This window comes from Chiroxiphia lanceolata, chromosome 26 (genome assembly GCF_009829145.1).
Source record: "Chiroxiphia lanceolata isolate bChiLan1 chromosome 26, bChiLan1.pri, whole genome shotgun sequence".
Classification (NCBI taxonomy): domain Eukaryota; kingdom Metazoa; phylum Chordata; class Aves; order Passeriformes; family Pipridae; genus Chiroxiphia; species Chiroxiphia lanceolata.
Genome location: NC_045662.1, coordinates 6,172,240 through 6,191,247, shown reverse-complemented (window position 1 = coordinate 6,191,247; position 19,008 = coordinate 6,172,240). Strand labels below are relative to the sequence as shown.

Below are 19,008 nucleotides of genomic sequence, written 5' to 3'. Positions count from 1 at the left end.
GGAGCAGGGACAAGGTCAAGGTCAAGGGCGAGGGCTGGGAAGGTGCCCAGTGCCCGGAGGGGACTCGGTGCTTCGCCAGGAGCCGATATCGATCCCACGGCTTGGAACGGGCGGGGGGGGGGAACCCGCCGGGGTCACCCAGACGTGAACGAGCACCTGGGACTAATTGCACTAAATAAATGAGCAATTACGGCCCTTACAGGAAGGCTAAAACATCCCAGACCTCTCCCTGACCCGCTCGCGGTTCCCCTGGAAACAGGGATGCTCCCGGCTGTTCCCGGCGGGATGGGGGGACAGCGGAGCCCCCCCGGGGGCGGAAGGGCCGCGGGGCCTCGGGCTGTGGCCACCGGGGCAGCTGCTGGCGGCGACGGGACACTGAGGTGCCATTGTCCGGGGCTGGGAGAGGGCAGGATTTATCCCGGGAGCTGGCAGGATTTATCCCGGGAGAGGACAGGATTTATCCCAGGAGCGGGATGCAGCACATGGAGCTGGGAACGTTCCCCTGGGCTGATCCCAGCTCGGGGCTGGGGGGCTGTGGTGGTCTCAGCTGGTGCACCCCCCAGACCCAACCCCCAGGAGGGTTTTCCCTCCCTGTGGGAACCCCGGCAGCAAAGACCCCCCCCCCGGAATCCCGGCCCCATCACCCCAAAACTGGGAATTTTGCTCTTTTTTTCCCCTGCAAACGAGGCAGAGGCTGTTCCTGCCCTTCCAGCGAGTGCAGTGGCACAGAAATCTGCAGCTGCCCCCGGCTCCACGGGGGTCCCAGCGCTTCCCAGGCCGCCAAACTCCCCCATTCCAGGGTGAATTCCCCCCTTTCGAGGCCGTGCCACGGCTTCGCCCTCCCGTGCCACCGTTCCGGCGCGGGCTGGGCTCCTTCCAGAGCTTCCTGGAACGCAGCCGCTCGCATGGAAATGCTTTTAGAGCCCCCCGGGCACGGGGGGAGCGGGGCTGGAGCAGCCAGACATGAATCCAACGTCAGCGGCACAGGGAGACATCGATCCCCGGCTCAGCGCCCACCCCGGAGCACCCACCGCCCTCGGGGGGGCTGGGGAGCCACGGACGCCGAGGGAAGGGGGGCCCGGGCCGAGAACGGGAGAGGGGAGAACGCCCGGGGAAGGGAAGGGTGGGCCGGGTGCGATTTTGGGGACGGCGGGACCCCCCCAGAGCCGGGGGTGAGGAGGGGCTCGGCAGAGAATTCAGCCACGGGGGTCCCTGGGTGGGCACGGCCGGGGCGTGGGGATGTTAATGAGTGTTAATGAGCTAATGAGCGGAACAGTCCGGCCCCATCAGCCCCCCGGGACGCTCGCGGGGGTTCTGGGAGGGGCGATGGAGCTGCGGCACCAGCGCACAAACCTCAGGCACGTGCTCAGCTCTCGGCGCCCCGAAAAATCGTAATTTAATTTGTCGTAAATTAATTTAAGGCTGAATTTTCTGCAGCGCTGCAGATCCTCGGCCGAGGAGGAGCTGACGGGGCAGTTTCTGGCCGTGCCCGGGGCTCGGGCTGCGGGTCAGCGCTGGGGGGAGGGGGGATTGGGGGGGTCACCCCCTCCGGGAGGGGCTTTTCCTGCCCTGCAGACCCCCCCTTTTCTCCTCCCCCCCGCCCTCCTACAGACACTAAATGAGCAGCCAGTTTGCCGGAGGGAAATGAAAGGATCCGCAATACCAAAGGCGGTGGCCACAACCAGAGCGGGTCAGCGGGTCGCGTGTTAATTTGTGATGATTCATTAAGTCATTAACTCCCTTTTAATTGCAGCCCCGTTATGGCGATGCCGTTTTACCTGTGCGGAGAAAACAGGAGCGTTGGGAGGGTGGGAGAGACCCCAACCCCCCTTGGAGGTGTCCCCAGATCCCCCCGGGGGTCGTGTTTTGATGCCCAGACACCCCTCCAGCCCCTTCCCTCTGCAAATTTGGGATGGGAAAAGGGGAACTGGGAAGGAAATGGGCAAAAGGGAACTGGGAGGAAGATGGGGAGCAGGCAGAGGGTGCGTGGGAATTAAAGGGGCAGTGGGTTTTGGGGGGGCCGAGGTTTTCCCTGGCCCAGCCCGGGTTTCCTTGGAGCTGCTGGATGACAATTCCCAGCCCTCCCAGCCTTCCCGGGCCTTGATGCAGCCGGTCCCAGCTGCCCGCTCGCTTCCACGGAGGAGGGAACGTTGTTAAGGGGCGATAACCAGCGAGGAGAAGCGGGAAACCCCCGCCCTGGAGCTGCTGGAACGCCGGGAAGCAGCCGGGAAGCAGCCGGGATGCTCCAATTCCAGCTCTGGGGCTGCAGCTCAGGGCTCCACCCCAGATTATTCCCTGATGGGATTAGGGATAATCCTGGTTTTCTCTAAACCCTCCAGGATTTTCCATCCCCAAATCTAAACCCAGGGGTCCCAGCCCTCCTTGCCGGTGGGTTTCTGCTGCTCGGGGGTGAGTCAGGTGAAGCCAGAATGAAAGACAGGCTCAATTTTAAAGCAGATTAATTAAGCTGCATTACTGGCCTGTGTGGACAGAGTTCAGAATGAAAACAGCCCCTAATTCGATTTCTCTGACTTGCAAATCGCGGCAGGGAACTGGGCTGAAATCACATTAGGGCCGTTTCCACTCTGAACCGTGTCCTCGCAGGGCTTTAATGCAGTTTAACTAATTCAATTGGGATGCTCGTTGAGGCTTAACCGGGTTTGGGGCCGGGACCCCCGGGCAGGGCCGGCTGGGTGGGAACGGGGAACCCACCGCGCGGCTTTTTGGGCTGGAAAAACCTCCTTTCCAGCGCGGGCTGGGGCGGGGCCGATCCAGCTTCCCCCTGGATCCTCCCGGTGCCCGGGGGCGCTTGGATGCTCCGCGCTTGGCGCTTCGGGGCCGTGGATTGTCCGGGGGCAGCGCTGGCGGGGCCGAGGGAGGGAGAAGAGGAGGGTTTTTGTTCGGCCGGGCAGGGCTGGCCGAGCACAATGAGCCGCTTCTTGCCGCGGTTCCTGCGCCCCGGGCAGGAATGTCCCCCAAAACGTCCCCCAAAAACGGGGGGCAGCCTCGGGGAGAGAGGCAAGGGAGGGGTCTGACTCCTGCCACTGCCACCAGTGGGGTCCCAGCGCTGGTTTGGGGGTCACCTTCACTGCTGTCACCAAAAATGGGGTCCCAGCACTGGTTTGGGGGTCACCTTCACTGCTGTCACCAAAAATGGGGTCCCAGTGCTGGTTTGGGGTCACCTTCACTGCTGTCACCAAAAATGGGGTCCCAGCACTGGTTTGGGGGTCACCTTCACTGCTGTCACCAAAAATGGGGTCCCAGTGCTGGTTTGGGGTCACCTTCACTGCTGTCACCAAAAATGGGGTCCCAGCGCTGGTTTGGGGTCACCTTCACTGCTGTCACCAAAAATGGGGTCCCAGTGCTATTTTGGGGTGCAGCTCCACAGCCATCACTGACAGGGGGCTCCCAGCACTATTTCAGGATTCAGTTCCCTGCCATAACCAGGAGTGGGGGCTCAGCCCTGTTTTGGGGTCCACCTTCCCTGACAGTGGGGTCCCAGCCCAGCCCTGTTTTGGGGGCCCCTCCATGGCCCCCCTCAGCCCCTTCCCAAGGGCCCAGGACACTCCTGGCTGCTCCAGCCCCTCGTCTCCACCCCAAACCCCACAGGTCACGAGCCCTTGTGCCACATCCCCCAGCCCACAGAGCCCGGGATGGGCTCTCTGGATGTCGGGGGGACACAGTGGGACCCCCCAGGCCCCCCCAGCCCGTGTCAGCAGCGTCACCCCGGGCTGAATCACCCTGCAGACATTCCCAGCACAAAGGCCCCATTTTCCTCCCGCTCCCTGGTGAGGGTGTCACTGGCTCCGACCCGGCGGCTCCCGCAGCTCCCATCCCAAAACCTGGGCCCTGGACCAAAAATCCCCATTGCCACGAGCCTTTTTCCCTGTTCTGCATGAATGGGAACCTCTCATTTTCCATGGAAAGGGGAAGGGAAGGGGCTGCACAGACCTGGCAGCGAGTGAGATGCAGAAGCACGGGGTGGTGCCGGGCAAATCCCTGTCCCCTCAGCTCCCTAAATCCCAAATTTAACAGCTGAGTTTGGTGTCAGAAAGGGAATAAATCCCTGGGCGTTCGTGGCTGTGGCTTTGTCACCAATTAGGATGTTTTTATTGGATCAGAGGCAAGGAGATAAAAACCTCCCGGGGCAAAGTCATCCCTGGGGGAAAAGCCCTGGAGGGAATTTGTTGGGATGGGTGGGATGTGGGGGCTGGTCCTGCCAGCTGGGCCAGGGCAGAGCTGGATGCTCCCTGGGATGTCCCTGGAGGGAGGCACGTGGGTGTGGGAGCACCCAAAATCCAGTTGAACCCTTCCCACCTCCCAGGGTCTCCAGGATTTGGCTCCCAAACCCCTTGGGGTGTTGGAGTGATGATCCCAAGCAGGGTCAGGATCTGCTCAGAGCAGCTCTTAGGGCTGGGCTGTGGCTCCCTGGGCCTCTCATTCCAGCTGGGATTTGGGGGGTCCCTGGCAGCTCCAGCCACATCCCAACCCCTTCCCCTCAGCCCCATCCTCCTCAGCAGCACAGAGGAGCTTTGGGGGCCTCACAAGGAGGGTTGCAAAACACAGGCCAGGGCCTCCAGTGCACATCTGTGTGCACAGCTGGGCTGGGGACCCGGGGGGACCCCCAAGGGCCAGAAGGGACCCGGGAGGGGTGACATTCCCGGGCAGGAGCTGCTCCAGCGTGGCCACCCCGGGGCTGGAGGCACGGGGGGCATCAGCAGGGACCTGCCCTCGCTTTTGGGGTCCCCACCCATCACCCCACTGCCAGGGCAGCACGGGAGCCTCCAGCCCTGGAATGCTGAGCCTCAGCCTCGTCCCACAGAGCAGAGTGGGGGGAAGGACTCCCTGAGCTCACAGGAGGGACAAGGTGAGAATCCCTGAGAATTCCTGGGATCCTCTGGGCCCTAAAGGAGGGGGTTCAGCTCTGTTGTCATCCCAAAATGCTGCCGGGCTGGGTAACAAAGTCCCCCGTGCCCAGCGGTGTCGCATCCGAGGGAAAACGCTCTCCGGACAGAAGGTTGGTGGTTTTTTTCCTTCCCTCTCTTTTTTCCCTTTTTCTCCGAAGGGAGAGCGCTGCTTCCCTCTAGCGGCATCGGGATACCCAGGGATACCCAGGGAGCGGGAATAAGGGGCCTTTGTCTGCAGGGGCGAGATGATTTGGGGTGTGGAGCATCTCTTTGATGAAGAGAGACTGCGGGAGCCGAGCCTGGTTAGTCTGGAGCGGAGAAGGCTGAGAGGAGACCTCATCAATCCATAGAAATATCTCCCAAGGGCTGCCAGGGTGGTGCCAGACTCTGCCCAGTGGTGCCCAGGGACAGGACAAGCACAAACTAAAACACCACAAGGGCCACCTCAACTTGAGGAAGAACTTTCTCCATGGAGCTGGCAGAGCACTGGGACGGGGGAGGCTCTGGAGTCTCCCTCTCTGGAGACATCCCAAACACACTTGGATGAGCCCCTGTGTCACCTGCTCCAGGTCACCCTGTCCTGGATGATCTCCACAGGCCCCTCCAACCCCAGCTCTTCTGGGATTCTGGGGTTTGCAGGACCAGAGGAAGAGCCCTTTGACCTGTTCTTCAGTTAAAGAGTCACATCAAACCAGTCCCGACTGTGCCAACCCGGGACAGGTGGGATCTGCACAGAATCCCAGAGGAGCTGAGGTTGGAAGGAACCTCTGGAGATATCCAGGGCAGGGGGAGCTGGAGGAGATAACACAGGTGTGTTTGGGATGGCTCCCTGCCCGGAGAGACTGCCCACCCTCCCTGCTCCTTCTGGCTACTCCCCCATCCCCTCATCCCTGTCCCCCTCATCCCTGCCCCTTCAGCTCTGTCCCCCTCACCCCTGTCCCCCTCATCCCTGTCCCCCTCACCCCTGTCCCCCTCATCCCTGTCCCCCTCACCCCTGTCCCCGGTGCGGTCCCCACGTGCCCTCCCGCCTCGGGACTACAACTCCCAAGAGCCCTTGCGCGCAGCTCCAGCCAATAGCGCACGGCCTTGCTCAGCCAGCGGGGTGCCGCGGTGCACGCCGGGAGCTGTAGGCACTCCCTGCCGTCAGCGCTGCCTAGAGCTACACATCCCAGAATGCCCCGGGAGGCGCGAGCCAATGAGCAGCGGGCGTGTTGGCGCCGCGCGCAGGCGCGGTGGGGGCGGGCGGCCGCGGCCTCATGTGGAGGTCAGGGGAGCGGCGGGGCGGGAGGGCGGCGGTGGGTTCGGGGGTCCCGCACGGTCCCGGGGGTTGCCGGGCCGGGGGGGAGCCCAGAGCGAGCCGGGCCGCGCCCTGAGGGCGGGAGGGAGCGAGAGAGCGAGGCCTTGACTCACGGGGCGCTCGTCCTGGGGGCGAGCGGCCTAGGAGGGAACGGGGAGGGGGAGGCGGGAGGGGGGTCAGGGTGGGAGTGGAGGGGTAAGGAGGGGATGGGGGGAGCGGGGAGTGGGCTTGGGGGGGTGCCCGGGGGTGCTGCGGGGTCCGAGTCCAGGAGGGGTCGCGGGGGGAGGAGACCCCCGGGGCTGGGGGGACCCCAAGGGTTCAGGTGTCTGGGTGGGGGAGAAGGAGCTGCTGGGGTTTTGGGAAGGGGTCGATCCCCAGCTCCATGGACACCCCCCCGACCTTGCTGGGCGAGGTTTTGACGGTCCCGGGGGGTGTTTGCAGGAGGGAATTCCAACGGGGGCTGGAGCTGCAGGGGTGAAATGGCCGCGAAGGTGTTTGAGAGCATCGGGAAGCTCGGCCTGGGCTTGGCTGTTGCAGGTGGAGTCGTGAATTCTGCTCTGTACAACGGTGAGTGGGACGAGCTGGGCGCTTCAGGCCACTTTATTTTATGGTTTTGCCAATGGTTTGGCATCTGTGGGCTTTTACTGCCAAATAAAAACAGCCCCCGGGCCTTGCTGGGCTGGTCTGTACCTCGAGCATTGCACAGTCAGGAGGGCTGGGAGGTCCTTTCTCCAGAAGCTGTCACGGAGCTGCTCCGTGGGGAGCCCAGCCCGTTCCCGGGGGGTGGTTTTTGGGATTCCCTGACGTGCCGTTTCCCTCCCCAGTGGATGCAGGACACAGGGCCGTGATCTTCGACCGGTTCCGAGGGGTGCAGGACGTGGTGGTGGGGGAAGGGACCCACTTCCTGATCCCCTGGGTGCAGAAGCCCATCATCTTCGACTGCCGCTCCCGCCCCCGCAACATCCCCGTCATCACCGGCAGCAAAGGTGAGCCCTGGGACAGGGAACGGCGGCACTGGGGCTTCCCAGGGTTTGTTCCCTCCTGCTGGGAGTGGAGATGGGCCCTAAAGCAACGGCCATAAACTGAGCCACAAGTTCCACCTCAGGGTGAGGGAGAAGTTATTTCCGTGGCGGTGGCAGAGCCCTGGAGAGGTGAGCAGGGAGGCTGTGGAGTTTCCCTCTCTGGAGACATCCCAAACACACCCCTGTCACCTGCTCCAGCTGCCCCTGGGGTGGCACTGGGTGATCTCCAGAGGTTCCTTCCAACCCCAGCTCCTCTGGGATTCTGTGCAGATCCCACCTGTCCCGGGTTGGCACAGTCGGGACTGGTTTGATGTGACTCTTTAACTGAAGAACAGGTCAAAGGGCTCTTCCTCTGGTCCTGCAAACCCCAGAATCCCAGAAGAGCTGGGGTTGGAGGGGCCTGTGGAGATCATCCAGGACAGGGTGACCTGGAGCAGGTGACACAGGGGCTCATCCAAGTGTGTTTGGGATGTCTCCAGAGAAGGAGACTCCAGAGCCTCCCCCGTCCCAGTGCTCTGCCAGCTCCATGGAGAAAGTTCTTCCTCAAGTTGAGGTGGCCCTTGTGGTGTTTTAGTTTGGGCTTGTCCTGTCCCTGGGCACCACTGGGCAGAGTCTGGCACCACCTTGGGGACATTTGTACGTTTATCACCTGCATGGAAACGATCCCTTTGCACAGAAAGCACAGAAAGCCCGTCCTTGGGGCACCGCAAACAGACTGAGGCTCACAGCTTCCCAGGCTGAGAGGGGCAGGAAAACCAGCTCATTTCGTGGCACAAAGCCAAGAGGGCTGGGGAGGGCAGCCCAGTGAGTGGTGGCTGCTCTCCCCAGACCTGCAGAACGTGAACATCACGCTGCGGATCCTGTTCCGGCCCGTGACGGCGCAGCTGCCGCGCATCTTCACCAGCATCGGCGAGGACTACGACGAGCGGGTCCTGCCCTCCATCACCACTGAGATCCTCAAGTCTGTCGTGGTAAGGACGGCCTGGCAGCTGCTGGGCTCTCTCTTCCCTCTCCTGCCAACGAGGGACCCGCTGGAGCATGGGATGTGTCGTGCCTTGGGAGAGTAGAATCCCAGAGCGGTTTGGGTTGGAGGGAAACTTAAACCTTGTCCGGTTCCAACCCGGGATGGGGCAGCCACAGCTTCCCTGGGAAATCCATTCCAGCCCCTCAGCACTCTCACAGGGAGGAATTTTTTCCCTAAAATCCCACCTAAGCCTGCCCTCTGGCAGTCTGATAAGGCTTCTCTTTGCACCCCCAGGCTCTCGTGGGCCACCCAGCAAAGCTGATTGCAGCAATGCTGACTGTTTGTTCCTCGGTCATTCCAGCTGCTTGGCCTGATTTGATTCGTGCTGGATGATCTCTGGATGGAAAGAGGTTCCTTCATTACCAGCTCTGCTCTTCCAGCTGGGAGCCTCCAGCAGGAGAACAGGATTTTCATTATCCTGTAATCTTAGATTTCAGCTGACTGAAGAGCTCTGGGGTTGGGAGCATCCCCAGGGAACTGCCAAATAATCCCTTGCCAGCTTAAACTCCCAGTCATTCAGTCTTGCTCCTGCTCCACCTGCCTGGGCAGCTCCACATTTGCTGGGGGAGAGCTCTGGGTGCAAAGACAGGCAGGGCACAGAGAATCTCCTGCTTCTGGGAGCTTTCACAGAATCCCAGAATCCTTGAGGTTGGAAAAAACCTCCAAGAGCATCGAGTCCACCCTGTGCCCAATCTCCACTTTGTCCCCCAGCCCAGAGCTCTGAGTGCCACGCCCAGTCCTTCCTTGGACACCTCCAGGGATGTGGCTCCACCACCTCCCTGGGCAGCCCCTTCCAGTGCCTGACAGCCCTTTCCATGAAGGAATTCCCTGTTCCAGGCTCGCTTTGATGCTGGAGAGCTGATCACTCAGAGGGAGCTGGTCTCCAGGCAGGTGAGCGAGGACCTCACGGAGAGAGCGGCGACCTTCGGGCTCATCCTGGACGACGTGTCCTTGGTAGGAGTTCTGCCTTTGCCATTTCCCTCTCGGAGTCAGTGGGATGGGGGGGGGGTTGGGTGTTGGCCTGTGTGTGTCTGTGCCTCTGGAAGGGTGTTGTGCTCCCAGCTCCCGTCAGCTCCTCTGCCTTTGTCCCAGTGACCTTGGGCAGCCCTTGGTGTGTCCACAGCCCTCCCTGTGCAGGGCTTCTGTAGCTCCAGTGAGGAGCAAATGCTTCCCTGGGGGATGGATTGGGCTGCACCTGGCTCTGCATTTGGCAGCTGTTCCACAGGCACCCCAAGGAAGCACCAGGAATGAGGAGGGGTGAAAATACCCACTGTGAGAGCAGCTTTTTCTGCAAAGCATTAAGTGTTCTCCTGGTTCTCCTCTTCCAGGCCCATCCAAGGAGGGAGCTCTGCCCTCCCATCTGCCTCCACAAGTTAAACTTCTTCCTTTGTAAATTAAATGTGTTGTAGTCTGGCCTGTGCATCCACCTGGGGCTTCCCTCAGAACAGAGAAGGGACACGGGAAGTGTTTGCAGGGAGGTGACTTTGTTTCTGCAAAATGTCATTTTTGACACTTTGTTTCTGGGGCTTTTCCCCTGAGCACACTCCTGGAGGAAGCTGAGCTTTCCCCTGTCCCATCCCAGGAGCTCTCAGCTGTCCAGGCAGCCCGGGCTGAGGATGGGGATGGCTGTGGGATGGGGATTTTTTGGGGATCCTGGCTTTTCCCCCCCATTCCAGTGTCCCTGGGCCAGGCAGGGTCACAGCAGAGCTGCTGAGAACTGTCAGTGTTGTGGACTTGGCTTGGTTTGTGCCCTCCAGACCCATCTGACCTTTGGCAAGGAGTTCACAGAGGCGGTGGAAATGAAGCAGGTGGCCCAGCAGGAAGCAGAGAGAGCCAGATTCATTGTGGAAAAGGTAATTTGTCCTTCTGAGAAACTTGGAATTGGTTCCTGGTGCCTCCCTCCCACTCCAGCTTCCAGTGAACATCTTGCTCAGCTGCTCAGAGCCTGGGCAGGTGAAGGACAGAGTCCCTGAGGGTCACAGTGCTGAGATGGCCCTGGATAAAGCCCCAGGGTGGGTTTGGGGGTCCTTTTTTCATATCCTGTCCCAGTCAGTGTTCCTGGAAATGCCTCTGTGGAGGAGGGAGGAAAAGCCAGTTAGAAATGGGGTCCAAGGATGAGATTTGCAACCAGTTTCCTGCTGTTTGTGGAATTTGGAGAGGGTGGTCAGAGCTTTGCAGGGTGTTTGATACCCTGTTGGATACACAGGGACCTGTGTGCTGGGAGTGTTACTGACAGGTAATCTTGGATCAACCCAGGATCTCAGGGAGCACCTGCAGAGACAATTCCATGTTCAGTACAGGTGTTCTCAGCTCTTCTGTGCCTGTTGAGTGCAGCAAGATCCATGTCATCAGCCAGGGTGATTAAACAGTTGATCTGACCTGGCTTGAACTCTGTTGCTGAAGTTCTCCAATCCCTCCTGGACAATTTTCCACCCTCAGGTGGATTAATGTTTCCTGAGGTTGAAAATCATCTTGGAATTGTCTTTTTTTTTCCTCCACAGTAGGCAGAAAAACAGTAAAAAGTGAACTTACCTTGACTTTCTGCCTGAGGGAGAGAACAGGAGGTGGGACTGGGGGTTTCCAACACAAGAACAGCACCAGCCTTTGCTTGGCTCGTTTCCTCTGCAGAAAATCATCCCTTCACCCTCTCCTTTCGCTTGCAGGCCGAGCAGCAGAAGAAGGCAGCTGTGATCTCTGCTGAGGGGGACTCCAAGGCAGCAGAGCTCATTGCCAACTCCCTGGCCACGGCCGGGGACGGGCTGATCGAGCTGCGCAAGCTGGAGGCGGCCGAGGACATCGCGTACCAGCTCTCGCGCTCCCGCAACATCACCTACCTGCCCTCCGGACAGTCCGTGCTCCTGCAGCTGCCTCAGTGAGCCCGGCGGCCTCCGCCCCGCCGGCCCAGCCCTCTCCAAAACCAAATCATCGCGGTTTCCTCCTTGGTAAAAGCAGAGGAAACGGAAATCGACCCCTCTTTGAATTGGTAATCCAATAAAAGCGAACGCGCCTTGACACCAGAGCTGCGTTTCCTCCCACGGGCGGCAGAGCTGTGGCTTCAGCGACCACTCGAGGTTTGAGAATTGCCCCTTTCCAGGCAGTCTGAGCACCAGGAGCAGAGTTTCCCATCTCCTCCCTCCTGGGATGAGCAGGTAGCCCGGGTGACTCCCTGGGCCGGGTCCATCAGGGCTCTCGGCTGCCTCAGTGCCTTCAGGCCGCTGCGGAGCGGCAGGGCCTGGACTGTGGGACAGGGCTCGCCCTCCAGCCAGCCAGTCCTTTGCCAGGGTCACCTGAGAGCAAAAGGACTCCTCAGCTTGGGGCAGTGGCTCTGCTGTGCCTGTGGGAAGCACAGCCCTGGCAGCTGGGGGCACAGCTCCGTGCCGGGGTGAGGAGATTCCCCCTGTGCAGTGCATGGATTCCAGGCACGGAGGGGAAGGTGGCTCCTCTGCAGGGAATCCTGCTGGAATCAGGACCTCTCTTCCCCCTGTTGCTGCCCCCTGCTCTGTTCCTCCTGCCCTGTGGGGTGCTCCCCCAGGCCAGCCCTGGCACAGGGAGGGTCACTGGGTGCTCTGTGGCTCAGGCAGTCGGGGGTGGGCAGAATTCTCTGTTGCATCCACGCTCTGTTTTATTCCGGGAGGAGATGTGAGGGGGGAGATTGTGTAACCAGCCTTCAATAAATGTCACAGGCCCGAGGGTGGCAGTGTGGGTCGTTGCTTTATTTTCTGCTGTCTCAGAAGAACGAAGGTTGGGTCAGTGGGGCAAGACACGTCCTGCTGGTGCTGGATTATGGGATGAGAGTCACCTGGCACAGGTGAGTGGGGCTTGATCCTGACGAATTAGAAGCTTGGAACGTGAGTCTTTCACTGAATTCCTGCACCAAGGTAACACCTTTAACAAGAGTGTCTTGGTTTTGTGAGGGCTTTTACTGCTCTCCCTGCACAGTTCCAGCCTGGCAACCTCCTGCAGGTTGGATCTGTTATCCCTCAGCAACAGCCTCGGGTGGGTGTGACTGCTGCCCTGGGGGTTCCTGTGGAACCTGCTGGGGATGGTGGGCTCCTTTCAGCCCCTTGCACTTGTTGCCCTCACTTCTGGTGACATGGAAAGCCTTTCCTGCTTTTTCTGCTGGGCAGGGAATGCTCCTGCAGTGATGAGGTGCCTGAGCTTGCAAAGTGTTTCAGGCAGCCAAGGACTCCCAAATAACTTCCAGATCTCTTCCCTCTCTGGTGCTCTTGTTCTTTATTCTTCTGCTTTACTGCTTCAGACACTTCTGGGGAAGCTTCCACTGCTCTCCCAAGGCTCCTTTTAAAGCATTTCCTGCTTTAGTTTCACACTGCAGGTGTTGGGCTCCGAACAGTGGGGCTGAAATCCCTGCTCAGCTCCCGGGGCTCTGCGTTCCCTCTCCCTCCAGTTCGGAGATTCCAGGGGAGTGTGGAGTGTTTCCTGCTGTTGCCTCTCTGGAGGAGGTGTCTGAGGCTCTCTCGGTGTCCCCTGGGTCTGATTAATCTCTGTTTCCTTTGCTTTTGGGTGTAATTCCTTCTGCAAATGCTCCCTGTGTGTTAAACTGCTCCTTGACCCTGTCCCTGCCTCCCTTAATGCCTAAAGCTGCCACAAACTCATCCCACTTCAAAGCTGCTCCTGAACTGGGGCTGTTTGGGGTGTGTTAGTCCTGGTTTGGAGCGTGTTTGATGAACCCCTTGTTTATATTGTGTTTATTGGTGCTCAGAGACCTGGCTCCAGATGGGAATCATGGAACATCCTGAGCTGGGAGAGACTCATGAGGATCAGAGTCCAAGTCCTGGCCCTGCACAGGACACCAGGACAGAGTGTTGTCCCAGATGGTGCCCCCTGAGGGGAGGTGCAGAAACCTGTGACCAGAAAAGCCAGTGGCCCCTGGCCTGGCTGTCCCAGCTGGATTCCCACTGTCTGCAGGGAAGAATTTCCTGCTTTGGGCAGTTTTACCAGTTCTCTGCTGTGTGGGGGCTTTCTGCTGCTTTCTCTGCTCAGTGTTTCTTCATTTTTGTCACCTATTTGCACAAAACACTTTTAGTGTATTTGACAACTTTTAATCCCTCACCCAGGTACTCCTGGATCTTCCCACTTCCCACCTGGTTTGCAGGTGACCCTGCCTAGATGATCTCCAGAGGTTCCCTCCAGCCTGAACTATCCTGGGATTCCGTGATTTTCCAACAAATTGTCACACTTAGCACCAGACTCTCAGGGCTGGGGGTGTTGTGTGGTTGAGTGATGGAGGCTGGGGCTGTGCTGCTCACGGTGGCAGGAGGAAGGACTGGAAGAGGTCCCCTTTTGCAGAGGTCCCCCTTTTGCAGAGGTCCCCCTTTGCAGAGGTCCCCCTTTTGCAGAGGTCCCCCCTTTGCAGAGGTCCCCCCTTTTGCAGAGGTCCCCCCTTTTGCAGAGGTCCCCCTTTTGCAGAGGTCCCCCTTTTGCAGAGGTCCCCCTTTTGCAGAGGTCCCCCCTTTTGCAGAGGTCCCCCCTTTGCAGAGGTCCCCTTTGCAGAGGTCACACCAGCAGAGGAGCAGCAGGGCCTTTCCCTGCTGGTTCCCACCAGGTGGCAGCAGCAAATCTGCCTGGGGAGGGTCACGGGGACCAAAGGTGTCCCTCGGGCTCCCCTGGGGACAGCAGAGCTGGAGGTCACCCCGGGCAGGGCAGAGGACACGGACAAGGACAAACCCAGGCTCCAGGTGAGGAAGGAAGAGCCCAGGCTGGCACAAGAGCTGTCTGACAGTGTCACTGAGGGTTCAGTCCCTGTGCCAGCCTGTCCAGGAAACCTCTGGTGCCCTTTCCACTCACCAGCTCCAGGTTTTAGCCCCTCCAGCCCAAGGCAGCACATGGGAAGGTGCAAATGCCTGTCCCTCCCTAACCCTGCTCCCAGGGTGGCTCAGCTGTGCAGCCCCCAGAGCATTCATTCCTCCTTTCCCACCATCCCTGTGTTTGTGGTACTGCTCCAGGGGGCACAGGAACAGAGGGAATGTGTGGGAATGGCCTCAGAGGTGTGAGCTGGTTTAGCTTGGTGTTAAAAGGCAGCCCTGAATTTTTGGGTCCAGGACATTACTGTGATAAATCCATGCTGGAGGGCCCAGTGTTGGTAAAAGCCTGGCAGTTTTTAACCTAAAGCCCCGGAGTCTTGTGGCTTCAGAGTGATTGATGGCAGCACTGACTGGTTTTTTACTTCCTGGGAGACTTTTCCTTCCTTCTTTTCATACCAGTGGCAGAGAGAGCTCTGCAGCAGCTGGGCCAGAGCAGCCCAACAGGCTTTTGGTCAGGATAAACAAACAGGAAACTGCCTCATTTCCTCTGTGTTCCCCCTCTCCTGAGCCTGCTCTTTCCCTGTTTAACAGATAACCAGCCTACCTGCCTTGGGAAGAGGACGTGGAAGGCCACCCCGTGGCTGGGCCCTTGGAGCAGTCGGGATGTGCAGCTCGGCTGGAATTTGGAACATCACCTGGACACTCCTGCAGCACCTGGGCCGAGCCCTCCCCAGGTAAGGGAGGTCCCCAGGCCGGGATGACTCGTGCCCTGCAGCAAACGTGTCTGAAGTGGGCAGAGCGAGAGGTGGGGAGGAGTTCCCTCACTGCTTCCGTGGTGCTGTTCATATCCGAGGGGATCCAGCAGCAAATGCCTGTCCTGAAAAACAGAGGGGGTGGGGGGAGGAAGCACTTGGAGAAGCGAGGAGGAAATGATGCCCCCAGCCAGGCTGGAGCTCAGCTCAGCTGGGAGAAGGGCAGCAATCCTCAGGGCCAAATTTGGTTTCACTATTCCTCGCCTGGCACTGGGGCTGGGACGTTCCTCCTGTGCCTGTTTTCCATCAGCCCTGAGCTGACTCCAGCCCAGCACGTCCTGCCTGAGCCAGTGGGAGGCTCAGAGGCAGCTGGAAGCCCAGGTGTGCATGGAAAGGACTCCAGTCAAACCAGTTTGTTCCTCCCCAGCAAAGGTACAGGGACCCTTCTTGCACTGCTTTGTGGGGGTGATGCTGAGGGGAGCAGAGGTGTCTTTAACCCAGGAACAGAAATGTCCAACAGCCTCCTCTGGGGACATCTCCAGTGAATAATCACTCCAGCACAAACTCTAGAACTTCCCTGATGTGACACCTGAGAGATTACAGCACAACAGCAAAGCTGATTAAACAACCAACCAAGAGTAAAATCCCCTGGTTCTCTGAGCCTCCCTCACTCCCATCCCGCTCTTGGCCAACTGCTGGATCCCACAGTCTGGCTCTTCCTCTCTTAAAAAACCAAAGAGCACAAAACCAAGGCCACCCAAAGAGAAGTTTTATATTTTTTTTTGGTGGCATGGTTTTTGTGCAGAGGCTGATGGTTCTCACAACACAGTCCTGCTACCCCAGGACCCCAGAGGCAGTTAATAACCCCCACGGGGAGCTGCTCCAGAGGTCTGATCTCGGGCACAAGGAGATGCTGGTGGGTGTGAGCTCTGCTGTGTTATTTGGAGGCAATTAATCTTTAATTGTGGCTTTACACTGAACTAAGAAAGGAGGAGAATGGGAATGGGAATTTCCTCTGCCTGAACTTCTGCTTTGCTCTGACCTGGCCTCAGAGCCTCAGCTCTGGGGGCTGGTGGTTCCCTCACACAGCACAGGGCTTCCTGTGACCAAAGCTGGCAGGAAAACCCCTTTGTTTTCCTTTTGCTTCCTTTCCCATTGCTTCAGAGGATCCTGAACCCTGCAGGACAGAGCAGGATATCTAAAAGATAAAGTCTGAGAGTCAACTGGTCGGGTCCAGCCCCAGGCTGGAGGTGTCAGCACCTTGTCTGTGCCTCGGTTGCTCTGCCCACCCTTGGATTGTTTTCCCAGCCTGTTCTCTCCGGGGTCCTTGAGCAGCACCCCAAGCTCCCCTGGGGAAGAAGAAATTGTCCCAGCTGCATTCCCACAAGTGCCACGTCGGGCCTGGCTCAGGCTGCTCCCAAAGCACAAGTGTCACGACGTGGAGGCCTCAGCACAGCCCCAGGCACGGGGAGAAGGGCCAGTGCTGCTCCCCAGGGCCCTGCTCAGGGCCAGCCCTGGCACACCACGAGTCACCTCCCACCACAGGGGAGGCAGGTGGGACAGCAGGAGGGCAGCCCTGTCTCCCTGTGGCTGTGGGAAGACAGAGGGCTGGGAGGGCTGAGGAGCTTCCCAGGAATCCTCCCAGCAGGAGTCCGGATGGAGCAGATCCATCAGTGCCTGGGTAAAGCCAAGAGCTCTGTGACCTGGGCCCCATCTCACAGCTCCCGTGGGGCTGCAGGGCTGGGCAGGGTCTCTCCCACCAGAGGATTCCAGCCCTGAGCCGTGTAAAACAACCAGAGCAGATGGCCCAGGAACACCCAGCGTGGAAACCCGAGGAGCCTGCCCACAGCCCAGGAAAACCAACAGCTGCCAAAGGCAGGAGCTCACCTCTGGCTGGTTTTCTCCTCCCCACACCATCCTGCAGCTGGTGCAGAGGTGACCCCCGGGACAGAGTTCGCTGCATCTCAACAATACTCTTGTCACATTTGCTCCCTCAGCAGGTCCAGAACATCCAGTGCTCTCCAACACCCACAGGTGGGTGACACCGTGTTCTGCTGCGTCTGCTGCCCTGGCCCAGCACATTCCCCCACCTCTGTTGTGCTTTTCACCCTCGAAGCTCCTAAGCTGCCCAGCCAAAAACCCCTGGTTCTGAGGGAGGGACCCACTGCTGCTGCTCCTGCAAACAGCTGGGACGCTGCATCCCCTGTCCCCGGGGCACAGGAGGGCATTTCCCACCCTGGTTCTGCCTGGAGAGAAGGGAAATGCCAGGGAGAGGGGGCACGGCAGCACAGCACGTGGCTGAGCAGGGCAGGAGCTGCAGAGCTGCCTCGAGAAGCTCCAGAGAAGCTCCAGAGCAGCGTGGAGAGAAAGGAAATGGGGGCTGATAAGGATCTGTGGCTCGAGGCAGGTGTGTGCTCAGAGCCCTGCTCAGAGAGGCTCCTGTGCCAGCTTTGTGTTTGCTTCCCTCTACCTGCCTGACATGTCTCCTCACGTCAAATGAGATCAAAGGGAGGGCTGGAAGGAGCTGGAACAGGCTTCCCTGTGGGAACAGGGCTGAGCAGCACAGCTGGATCCCTCCCTGGGAACAGCACGAGGAGCTGTCACCCCCATTAGCACCACAGCCAGGGAGGAAAGGGTGCACTGCTGGGGGCCTGGGGCAGCCAAACCAGCCCTCTCTCCCTCCAGCTGTCCCTTCCCTGGGCCACCACGGACACTGCTGGGACACAGGCAGGGATGTGAGGACTGGTTTGGTTTCCTCGTGCCAGGAGTCCAAGGATATTTGTCTGTGGCTGCCTTTGTGGCTGTTGAACAGTTTATTCCTCGTCTGTGCTCCTCTGGACACCAGCACCTGCTGCTTCCCAGGGTCCCTCTGCTGGAACCCCACATTTGGAAGAGGGGTCTGTCACTGCTGACTTGTACATTCACCTTCTGAGGAAAAGGTCCCCCTCACTCTTCTTCCTTTCCTTTCCAAGGCAGGAAATTCTACTACCTGGCATCCTTCACATCCATAGATAACAGCAGCAGCACGTCTCCTGAAATTCCCCACCTATTTTTCCCTCAAGAAGCTGCACTGCTCAAAGGTGTTGGGCAAGGATGGGGCAGTGTCCATGCACTCCAAGCCCACCCTGGGGCTTCCCCAGCCTTCCCTGCCCTTTCAACTTGATCCTGAACTTTGCCTGTGAAAGCCCCAATCCCTGCTCTGCACAGGGAGCTCAGATCTGAGGTTTATGCTCAATAATCCAGAGTAAATAAAACACTCTGGTGTGTAATGTTGAACTGCAGGGGAGTGAGGGCACAGAGATTTTTTGGCAGAACCTCAAATCAAGTGCCCTACACTGTTGGAGAGGGGGGGCATTTGCAGCAGGCAAGGAAACAAACCACATGTAGAGGAGAGACTGTGGACTAAAGGATTTAGAAAAGGAGGCCAGAGCAGGAACACAAACCTGAGCAGCCAGAGGGATCCCTAAATCCCGGGGAAACGGCGACGGCCAAAGGGGCCGGTGCCCTTCCCCCTCTCCCCGTTTGTGCTGCTCTCACTAATTCCTTTTACCGCTGCCAAACCCAAACCACAGCAGCGCTGTCCCCTCCTACACAGCGGTTTTGGGGCTGGGGACGGGGCTCTGCAGCCTCCGGGAGAGGTGGCCCGGCTGGGAAAGGCTGTGCCAGCCCGGCTGGGAAAGGCTGTGCCAGCCCGGCTGGGAAAGGCTGTGCCAGCCCGGCTGGGAAAGGCTGTGCCAGCCCGGCTGGGAAAGGCTGTGCCAGCCCGGGGAGCAGCGGCCCCGACCCCACACACCCCCCGAGCCCCAAAACTGTCACCGGCCGGCTGCAGGGGGTGTTCCTTCTTGTCACATCTCCCTCATCCATCAGGGTGCAATCACGAAACCACAGGCTGGAGTTAAATAGTTACTGGTGTTTTAAAGGCGAGAGGGAGGTTTGAAGGAGCGGGAGCTGGGGTTTGGCACAAGAACAGCTGGGGCCGACTCCTGTGGCTGCCGTGGGTCAGGCGGGGCTCGGCAGGAGGCTTTAGGGTCTGAGCCGGGTCCCGAGGGGCAGCGCTGTGACCCCACAGGACACCCCCGAGCCAAGGGCCGTCCCCGCGGCTCCCTGAGGGCACCGGCCTCGCCCCTCCCCGGAGCCCGGCGAGGCGTGGGCCGGGGTTACCGCAGCCTGCCCGGCTCACCTGACTCAGGTAATTAGGCGGGCTCGCTAATTACCTGCGCGGAGTAACGGGCGGGCGGCCGCGC

The 19,008-nt window shown here is 59.6% G+C and overlaps 1 protein-coding gene and 1 long non-coding RNA gene across 2 annotated transcripts; one reads left to right on the top strand and one right to left on the bottom strand.

The window, feature by feature from the left end:
* Positions 1-6,099: 6,099 nt before the first annotated feature.
* Positions 6,100-11,267, top strand: PHB (prohibitin). Its single transcript, XM_032711091.1, has 7 exons — positions 6,100-6,171; positions 6,646-6,771; positions 7,029-7,190; positions 8,055-8,197; positions 9,088-9,204; positions 10,008-10,103; positions 10,914-11,267. Exons 2-7 carry the CDS (start codon positions 6,684-6,686, stop codon positions 11,124-11,126), a joined length of 819 nt encoding a protein of 272 aa, XP_032566982.1. The 5' UTR covers positions 6,100-6,171; positions 6,646-6,683; the 3' UTR covers positions 11,127-11,267.
* On the bottom strand, positions 9,713-11,086 carry LOC116798584. Its single transcript, XR_004360911.1, has 2 exons — positions 10,461-11,086; positions 9,713-10,318 (listed from the first exon to the last, which is right to left on the bottom strand). It is a non-coding gene; the product is annotated as an uncharacterized LOC116798584 (long non-coding RNA).
* Positions 11,268-19,008: the final 7,741 nt, after the last annotated feature.